The sequence below is a fragment of the Peromyscus leucopus genome, chromosome 4 (assembly GCF_004664715.2).
Source record: "Peromyscus leucopus breed LL Stock chromosome 4, UCI_PerLeu_2.1, whole genome shotgun sequence".
NCBI classification, from domain to species: domain Eukaryota; kingdom Metazoa; phylum Chordata; class Mammalia; order Rodentia; family Cricetidae; genus Peromyscus; species Peromyscus leucopus.
This window is the reverse complement of record NC_051066.1, coordinates 86,470,942-86,481,756: the sequence shown is the minus strand read 5'-3', so window position 1 is coordinate 86,481,756 and position 10,815 is coordinate 86,470,942. Positions and strand designations below refer to the sequence as shown.

The window sequence follows — 10,815 nt, the reverse complement described above, 5'->3', positions numbered from 1 at the left end:
CATCTCTAATTAACTCATTTATCTCATGTATTCACAGTATTATGGAAAAATATTACTAGTATAAATATTAATTATCTCATGTAGAACACCTACATATTGAATACACATTATGCTTATATTGTTACATGAAATGTTAGTTTTTTAATCTGTACAAGAGGTTAATAAACTATATTTCTGGAATAAATTGCTAGTGATGGAGCCATGGTATCAATTTTATTTTGTTTTTCTGAATTGAGAGCCTATCTTGTGCCTACTGTGCTTTTTATTCTCCAAGGAGAGGCAGACCTACAACATAATGTGATAGGTTTTTTTTTCAAAGTTGAACAAATACTTTTCTACTACAGAGGTTTAAAATTTCTGCTCATGAGCTGAGCTCTCCAGGAAGTGATTCTCACTTATGCATCATATTTTATGGACAAGCCCTAAGCTAGAATGTGAAATCAGACATACCACATGGAACAGAACATGGCACGACTGCCACAAGCTTCCCTGTGTGGTCACTGTTTCAGAACTCTATGGACATAATAGGTGTTTTTTCCCCTTTCTGGTTTCATATAGGCACAACTAACAAATAAATATTGTATGTATTTTTGGTGTACGACATTTTGTCGTATTTTTGATATTTGATATTTGTATATATTTGATATATATAAATATATTAGCTTACTATAAAGTTATATTAGTTACTATAAAGTTACATTATATATAATATATCTATATAATATATAATGTAACTTTATATATATAACTTTGTATATATTATACATACATATCTTAAACTAATGGACATGTTTACCTCACATACTTATCTGTTGTGAGAACATTGATGATTGATTTTCAGCAATTTTCAAGCATTCAGTTATCATCGTCCATAATTGCCACACTGCAGTAGATCTCCGGGAAGTAACTACCATGTCAGTGGAGCTTTTGTATTTCTTTTTTACCATCATCAACTTGCTCTACACCAATTCCTGACGCCACTTTTCCCTGGTTCACTATTATATTCTTTGCTTTTATGAGCATGACTTCCTTCAGATTTTATATGTACATAAGATCTTTCAGCATTTGTCTTCTTGTATCTGTAGTTTCACTCAGCATAATGACACTCCAAGTTCATTAATGCTATCATGAGACACAAAATTCCCTTCTTTTTTTCTTATTTATTTATTTATTTATTTATTTATTTATTTATTTATTTATTTATTTTTCTATTATCAGTGTGATACAGTATAAATTCTTATCCTAATAGTGAAATGTTTCATTGAGGCTTGCCAGTAATTGAGTAAAACTGAAACTTATTATAAGCCACAGTCATCCTAGGGTCCCCCTTGCTATATAACCTCCCTGGTTCTGTGGGTTATAGTCTGATTGTTCTTTGCTTTATATCTAGAATCCACTTATGAGTGAGTACATACCATGTTTGTCCTTCTGAATTCTCTTTTTAAAGGCTATGAAATAGTCCACTATATGTGTGCTATGTATTTCTATGTGTGTGTGTGTGTGTGTGCGTGTGTGTGTGTGTGTGTGTGTGTCTGTGTGTATATGTCTACACTTATGTTTATTGTTCACTAATCTGTAAGGGAGCACTTGAGATGTTTCTATATTCGTTATTATAATAATGTTTCAATGATCATGGGCCAATACAGGGTCATTTCCTGTAGATGATTCATTCCAATATTAATAATGGTTAATAATTCTCTCTCTCCATTGTTTGTCCCTGTCTCTTTCTATCTTTTTTGTCTCTCTTTTGTTCCCATTCCAATTCTCCTGTTTCCTTCTTTTCTCTCTGTCTGTCTGTCTGTCTCTCTCTCTCTATTTCTCCATTTTGCTGCTTTTTCCTCTCCTTTCTCCTTCATTCCTTCCTTCCTCCTTCTCTCTCCTTCCCTCTCTCCCTCCTCCCTTCCTCCCTCCTTCCTTTCTTCCTTCCTCTCTCCCTCCCTTCCTTCTTCTCTTTCTTTCTTTGATGGGGATTAAATTTAGGGCCCTAGATACTGGAAGGGGTGTGCTCTATGCCAGTTAAATACCAAGGCCCTATTTTAAAATTATTATGGAAATGGCTCTATGCTTTCTCTAGTGAATATACTAATTTATGTTCCTAATAACTCTGTACAAGTTTCCTTTTTTAACACCTAACCAAAACTTCTTTCTTATGAACCTTTGATAAAAGCTCTTTTAATAAGTAAGGGATGGTATTTCAGAGTGTTTCTAATTTGCCATCCCCTGATAAATAGCCATGCAAGCATTTGCTCATATATCTGTCCATTGTAAATGCTAAATAAAAAACTGATTTTCATAGTCTTGAGTTCTAACCTTTTGGGCTATTAATATAATTATAGTAATTTTCAGTTTCTTCTACTGCTGTCCTTCAGGTAGCACCGCAAAGATCATCAATGGAAGGAACAAATCACTCTGTGGTATCAGAATTCATGTTTGTGGGACTCACCAACTCCTGGAAGATGCAAGTACTTCTCTTTGTGTTTGCTTCAGTGTTTTATATGGCAAGCATGATGGGAAACTCGCTCATCATTTTCACAGTGGCTTCTGACCCTCACTTACACTCTCCCATGTACTTTCTGTTGGCCAATCTTTCCTTTATTGATTTAGGCGTTTCCTGTGTCACTTGTCCCAAGATGATTTATGATCTGTTTAGAAAGCGCAAAGTCATCTCCTTTAGAGGTTGCATCACTCAAATCTTCTTCATCCATGTCATCGGCGGTGTGGAGGTGGTGCTGCTTATAGGCATGGCTTATGACAGATATGTAGCCATATGTAAGCCTCTCCATTATTTGACCATTATGAATGCCAAAATGTGCATTTTCATTTTAGTATCTGCGTGAGTGGTTGGCCTTATGCATTCCCTGGTTCAATTTGTTTATATAGTTAATTTACCTTTCTGTGGACCAAATATTTTGGACAGTTTTTACTGTGACCTTCCTCGGTTCATCAGACTTGCTTGCATAGATACCAACCAATTAGAATTAATGGTATCAGCCAACAGTGGATTCATTTCTGTAGGCTCCTTCTTCATACTGGCCATATCTTACATTGTTATAATAGTCACTGTTCAAAAACATTCCTCAAGTGGTTCCTCCAAAGCCCTGTCTACACTCTCTGCTCATATTTCTGTTGTGGTCCTGTTCTTTGGTCCTTTGATATTTGTTTATACATGGCCTTCCCCTCCACACACCTGGATAAGTATCTGGCCATATTTGATGCCGTTGGTACCCCTTTTCTGAACCCTGTGATCTACACACTGAGGAATCAAGAAATGAAGACAGCAATGAAGAGAGTATGCAGACAGCTCCTGAAATATGGGAAGATCTCCTAAACGACTGTGGTGTGAACATTTGTCATTGAGCACAGTTTGTTGTTGACTAAATTCAGTGAAAAATTACTTTTCCGGATCAAATTTGCTTACCTACACTGATATTTGGGTGATTTTTCTCTTCTGATGGGGAAAGATTTGCAATGTGTTCTAGCAACAGAGAAGCAATTATATATACATATATATATTCCATTTTGATATATATATATATATATATATATATATATATATATCAAAGATTATAATAATAGAGAGCTCAATTCCCAAAGAAGAATTTTTATTTGGAGTAAACTTTTAGTTATACAGAAGACACAAGAGCACTTTACGGCTTATGAGGGAAATGAAAACATTCCCTCTCTCTCTGAACATAAATTTTCTCACATGCAGGATTATCTGGCAGCACTCCATGAAGAATTTAAAAATTAATCTGAGTTAATTTTTTCATTTTCTGTACCTTACATATAGTCTAGCCAGTCCTTAGATTGTCCATCTGTTATTCAAAAAGTTTAGAATCTGCTAGCATGCATACTCAATTGCCATGAACATAAGCTGTCCAGTTAACATTATGATATTTAAATTTACTCAGGTTTCCTTCCTATTTCCTTTCTATTTCACATATTCTTTTTTTTTCTGACTTAGTGTATATCTAAGTCAGAGTTCAGCAAAAACATTTTCCTTGTGGGATTCTAGCACCTCTAACTTCGCATCTATATTGAAGTTACAACCTTTTTGGATAGCTTTGCGGGTTGAACGTTGGATAAGTCTAGTTCCTGTAAGTGATCCATTAATGTGTATCATTTATATACCATTTCTACTTGACTGTTTAAATCGTGAGTGAGATAGACCCTACATATTGGCTAACTTAATTATTTGTGGGCTCATAGACTGATTCACCCAATCCACCTTGTACTTACACAAGGTATTGTTTTTACCAGGGTACATATTTTATGCCAAATTAAACGTAACACAAACTTCACTAGTCTACATATGCGCCCATGACAAGCAACTGAGTTTTCAGATTTAGTGACATGGTTTGATGTAGGGCAGTTACACTGGTAATTGAAGCACTACCATCCAGGATGTGTTCTCCAACAGAACATATATAAAGCCCATGATAAACTGCAGAAATAGCTGTGGTGCTCTCCTATTTACACCTTCTATTGTCTCACCCTGTTCTGGAACTATAGATTTGACTTATGAGCCTAGAAATTCTTAAAGCTCTGTAGCTGGATGAATGTTCTTGTTGTTTCTGAGTTTCTTTACAATCCTCTTGTGTTTGCATAAATCTCAAACTATTACAGAATTCTTTCAGTTGATTATCTTGTTTTACTCACTAGAGCAGGTGTTTGGTCCCTCATGCTGTTATGAGTAATTTCTCATAACACCTTAAAACAACGAAAAGAAATGAGTCAATACACATTTATAAAGGCAAATACAAATTAATATAAATGCAAAGCCCAAGAAAGACCTAGAAGAGTATGTCCTACATGATACTGTCTGAAGAAATATAGGCAGAGGCCCTGAATTAAGGGCCACCATAAAAAGCTGTTTATCTTTATTTGTGAAGTAGTTTTAAAGTGAGAGTAGGATGCCAAAGAAAAAAGGCCTTCTAAATATAGCAGGACTCACATGGACTCACAAAGACTGTAGCAGCATGCACAGGGTCTGCATAGGTCTGTGCAAGATGGGGCCCCAGTGCTGAGAGGGTAAATGGACACAAGCACTCATTCCTAACCCAGAAGCTATCTGCAAATGATGACCACTCACAAATGAAAAATTAATTCTCTCTGATGTAGTCTTACTGGGTATAGAAACCACTCTTTTTTTTTTTTTTTTTTGGTTTTTCGAGACAGGTTTCTCTGTGTACTTTGGCTTTCTGGAGCTCATTACCCAGCTGGCTCGAACTCACAGAGATCCGCCTGCTCTGCCCCGGGCGGGAAGGGTGCGCCACCGCCCGGCTAGAACCACTCTTAAGGCAAGATCTCACGCCCAATAGTAGGTGGCCAACACAAAATGAATTCTTTGGCATTTTTGGAGGTTCTTTGTCTCATAATGCTTTGCCAGGGCTTTTTGTTTGCCTTTTGTTTTTTTTAAACCTTATAGGTCCTTTGCATCTATAGTGTGGTTTCTGCTTTTGTATTTTTTTTTTGTGTGGGATTTCTGTGTGAGTGAATGTGTGTGTTTCCGTGTCTATAGGTACTTCTTGTGCTTTTTCTTTTGCTCACTTTCTTCTGCTTGTTTCTTTGTTTTTGTTATTTCTACTATACTATTATCATTATCATATGCCTGTCTGTATTCTAATGAAGGAGGGAAATAGTGTTGGAATGGGTGGGGAAGTTGGAGGTTCTGAGAGTAGTTGGGGGAGGGTAAATTGTAATCTGAATATATTGTATGAAAAAACTATTTTCATAAAAATAAAAAGAGAATAGGTCCATAATACATTGTGTATATTTAGAACATACTTTAAAAACTTAAAATGTTACTGAATGGTCATTGTTGCTATCAAGTCATGCTGTGATGATTTATGGAGGATTATGAATTTTCAGAGTATCACCTGCCAGTATTAAAATAAGAAATTTATTTACTATATTATATTAGTTACAGCCTAGTGGTTTGCAGAAGCGTTTGAAAGCAAGTTTGTGGGACACAGAGAGCAATGGCTTTAGCGGAGCCTATGGGAGAAATCTGATGTTCTCCTTTTTTTTTTTTTTTTTTTTTCCGAGACAGGGTTTCTCTGTGTAGCTTTGCGCCTTTCCTGGAACTCACTTGGTAGCCCAGGCTGGCCTCGAACTTACAGAGATCCGCCTGCCTCTGCCTCCCGAGTGCTGGGATTAAAGGCGTGCGCCACCACCGTCCAGCTGATGTTCTTGTCCTGCTCTGTTGCTTTGTGCACAATCTCTTGTAAAGCATTTGCAACCATAAAGGCAGTGTTATGAATTAATGTGCTATTTTTGAAACTAAAATTCATATGTTTGGACAACTGTATCATAATTAGTTTTATTTTTATATCCTTAGTTTAAACTATTTTAATAATTTCTTTATACATTAGCTTAGGATTGATTTTTCAGCAGTTCTACAGCTTTGTTTTGTTAAACAAGTGTTCACTGACTGCTTAAATCTTAACAGAAACTTGTGGATGTAGAGTTCTATGAGGCTATGCTCCTTCTCTGGAGCAGTTTCTATTCTGTAGAGCAATAGAATGAGAAACAGAGTTTCAATGTCACTACTTTAGTGTGGAGGAGAAGTATATACAAAAAGTGAAAAGACTGCAGACTGTAGTACGCTAGAGCACACCAGTGTAACAAGTTACCTGAGGCACTTCCAAAAAACATAGTCAAAAGCCTTTTAACATTTTTCAAGAAAATAAGAAGGTTCAACTATGTGAGAGCTGTAGTTTCCAGAGACCAAAGATATGAATTAGCTTAAACAATTCTGAAGACAATATGACAAATTCACAAGTAGATTAGAATTTATCAACCACAGGAAACTAAAAAGGTAAACAGAATAAGAAAGTAGGAAGGAATATGGTATTGACGACAAGAGACTATTATGCAGTTTTCTCCACCTAACATTTTCATGGGGTCAAAATTCTACCCCTCATTCAACATCCATCTCAGTGTCCTTTATAAAAAGCTTCCCCAACATCAAAAACAAATGTCACAGCTTCTCATTTTATCCTTTTCCTCTTGCTTCTCACATAATATACAAGAAACAAGTTTGCCTAGAACTGATTAAACTGTTGTTTAATTAAAGGGAAGATAATTTATTATCTTTGAGTTTAAAGTCTTACTGTGTATCTCAGTGGTTCTCAACCTTCCTAAGGCTGTGTCCCTGTCATACAGTTCTCATGTTGTGGTGACCCCCAACCATAAATTTATTTTCATTGCTACTTCATAACTGTAATTTTGCTGCTGTTATGAATCATAGTGTAAACATCTGATATGCAGGATGTATTTTCATTGTTACAAATTGAACAAGTTAAAGCATAGTGATTTATCACAAAACATTATGTAATTATGTATTTTGAATTATTTATTTCTAATTATAAATAAATGAATGTTTGTCCTGAAGCAAGGTATAGCATGAGTAAAAGTCTTCATATAACAACAGTCAAGGACACTACTGCCTTCTGCAACAATATGTGTAAAAAGTCAATTTCAGAACTAAGGTTGAGATTGCTCCTTTCTCACCAGATCAGAAATTCTCTGGTCAGTCTTTGCACTAGCACAATGAAGATCTTCTTCAACAAACCTTCTTCTGTATTTAAACTTGATATCCAACAAGCTGGACACCATGTTTCACAAAGGTATGTTCCCTTCAGAAAAGAACTGACTTCCCAGTGGTATCCACTGAATATGGCATAACAAGACACAATATATCTCCCAGAGACACCCACTGATACAGCATAACAAGACACAATAAGACTAGGCACAAACCCTCATGTATGCCCAAGTATTTTGAAAAGCATTTGAAATAACTCAATATTGACTGTTTATCACATAAAATATCATAAATCTACTAGAAGCCAGAACTTTATTATCATTTACTCATGTAGCTGTCAACAACATTGTTTACTGAATCATAACTGATGAATTTGCTTTTCCTCAGAATCTTTTACTTTAGATTTTGCTCTTTAGGCATTCTTCTGTCATGACCTTGACCCTTGTGGCTCCTCCCTTTCTACAGCAAGACTTTTAGAGTTCAGTCCAGTTCTTGGCTGTGGATCTCTGCATCTGCTGTCATCAGTTACTGGATAAAGGCTTCCTGATGACAATTAGGATAGTCACCAATCTGATTACAGTAGATGGCCAGTTCAGGCACCCTCTCCATTATTGCTAGGAGTCTTAGCTGGGGTCGTTCTTGTGGATTCTTGGAAGTTTCCCAGGCATCTGATTTCTCCCTAAACCCGAAATGGCTCCCGCTATCAGGACCTCTTTTTCATTACTCTCTCTCTCTGTTCCACCGCCAACCCACACAACCTGATCCCTCATGTTCCCATCCTTCTCCCCCCGCCCCCTTCCCACCCTCCACCCAGCCCCCCCCCCCAGTTTACCCAGGATATCTTGCTTCCTGGGGGATCAGGCTCCTGTTCTGCTCGGATGAAAACTGGGAAACCCAAGCCTCACTAGTCAAATGCCCTGTTAGGACAAGGTCTGCTTCTATTTCCCCTTCCCAGGGAAATCCTTGCTTCCCTCTTTTGGCCCTCCTTGTTTCCTAGCTTCTCTGGGGATGTGGATGGTAGCCTGGTTATCCTTTACTTTACACCTAATATCCACTTATAAGTGAGTATACACGAGGTTTGTCTTTCTGGGTCTGGGTTAACTGGCTCAGAATGATTTTTTTTTTCTAGTTCCAATCTGTTTCTAGCTAAAGATCCTTATTTTGTGCATTCCTGCCGCCTTATAGACACTGATCAACCCACAAGGTGAAAATCTGGGCAGCTGGTAGATCGGAAGAGTTCTGTCTCTGAGAACCAGTGTCAAAGAAATGTTTCCAACATTTGATACACCAAAGTATATTGAGTGTGTGAAGTTCCAGCAGTTGCCTTTACTTTCATAAAAGACACAGCATCTGATATAAACCACATTTTAGGCTGAATTACTGCTTTTCAATACTTTTAGAATTCAACTCATCAGATCTGCAGAGAATACTTGAGAAGGCATTTCACAGTAGATATTTAAATTTAAATTGAAGAGACTAAATTGAAGAGAATTTTGAAATTGTTTTTAGTACTAAATTTAAAAAGTATTTAATTAAAATATAATTAAAGATTTTTTTCTCTTCCCTTTTTTACCTCATACTACCCTCATGTCTGACAACCCTTCCCTACCAATTCAAGGCCTTATCTTCTTTTGTCACTGTTACAAATACATATAAATTATATACATACATACATACATACATATATATGTTTATATACTTATATAAATACAACTTGCTGAGTCCGTTTAATATTTCTTGCATGTGTATGTTTCTAGGGAAGACTACTTAGTACAGGATAAAAATGATTTATCCCCAAGAATCTCTGTTTTAATCAGAAACTCTTGAACTCTAAATGAAAGAATTTTTTGAGACTTAAAGCTCTAATAAAGAGTCTCCTCATTGCAATCTTCATCTCCTTATTTCTAAGTGTATAGATGATGGGATTCATAAAAGGAGTGATAATGACATCAAAAATTGCTAAAAATTTATCTATGGGTAACGTAGGGAAAGGCCACACATAGATAATAATACAAGGGCCAAAGAAGAAAACTACCACAGTGATGTGAGCTGAGAGAGTGGAGAGGGCCTTGGAGGAAGCACCCGAGGAGTGTTTACGAACCGTGACCAGGATGAAGATGTAAGACACAACCAGGATGAAGAAGGTGGCCATGGAGATGAAACCACTGTTGGCAGTGACCAGGAACTCCAGTCTGTATGTGTCTGTACATGCAAGTTTGATGAACCGAGGAAAATCACAATAAAAGCTATCCATTTTATTAGCTCCACAGAAGGGTAAATTTACAACAAAAGCCAATTGGGCCACGGAATGGATAAGGCCAATGGTCCAAGCCAGAGCCAAAAGAAAAATGCACATTCTTAGACTCATGATGGTGAGGTAGTGGAGGGGCTTACAGATAGCGATGTACCGGTCATAGGCCATGACTATGAGCAGCACCATCTCTGTTCCTCCGACAGTGTGAATGAAGAACATCTGAGTGATGCACCCATTCAGGGAGATGACTTTGTGCTTCCTGAAGAGGTCATAAATCATCTTTGGAGCAGCAATGCTGGACACACCTGTATCTAAGAAGGAGAGGTTTGCCAGCAGGAAGTACATGGGGGAGTGTAGGTGATGGTCTGAGATGATTGTGAGCACGATGAGAAGATTTCCCAGCATGCTTGCTACATAAAATACTGTGAAGAACAGAAAAAGGAGAATCTGAATTCTCCATGAATTGGTGAGGCCCAGCAATAAAAATTCTGATACCACAGAGTGATTTCCTCCATCCATCAACTTGTGCAAGTCTGACCATAAGGTGACTATTCTCTGAAGGGCACAAGAGGGAGAAAATATTATTATTAAGCAAAAGGGCATCCTGGTTGTAAAACAATTACTCAGATACAAAACACTAAAGGCACCCTGCTGTTTTACAGATCTCTCATAGAGACCAGGTACAGAACGTTTCCTATGCTTGCATATTTAGGGTCACTTCATTATTTAATCATAAGTTTATTTTGAAGTGTATAGTCAAGAAAGGAAAACCAGAGGCAAAGATACTTGAGAATCTAAGGAGAGTCAAACAAGCTCTGCAGACACTTGTACTCACTAGCTTCCATACAGGAAATTAGTGCCATGGAATCTAGGCATGCTAAAAGAAATTTGTGCTTTTAGCCTTTGTGCTTCAATCCTTTACTTTGTTCTGGAATTTTGTGTTTTTAAATTACTGACACATCTTAGTTTCCTAGGATTACATTAGTGTCATCAATGAAAAAGTTACTTTTTAAAA

At 36.9% G+C, this 10,815-nt stretch overlaps 1 protein-coding gene and 1 pseudogene across 1 annotated transcript; one reads left to right on the top strand and one right to left on the bottom strand.

Moving 5' to 3' along the window:
• The first annotated feature begins 2,390 nt into the window (after positions 1-2,390).
• On the top strand, positions 2,391-3,328 carry LOC114683096 (annotated as a pseudogene).
• A 6,031-nt stretch (positions 3,329-9,359) lies between these two features.
• LOC114683083 (olfactory receptor 4F3/4F16/4F29-like) lies at positions 9,360-10,319 on the bottom strand. Its single transcript, XM_028857260.1, has one exon. The coding sequence runs from the start codon at positions 10,317-10,319 to the stop codon at positions 9,360-9,362; it is 960 nt and encodes a 319-aa protein (XP_028713093.1).
• Between the last annotated feature and the right edge of the window lie 496 nt (positions 10,320-10,815).

Excerpts from the sequence above, each read along its gene's own strand:
- LOC114683083 (XM_028857260.1), bottom strand. The coding sequence starts at position 10,319 with ATGGATGGAGGAAATCACTCTGTGGTATCAGAATTTTTATTGCTGGGC.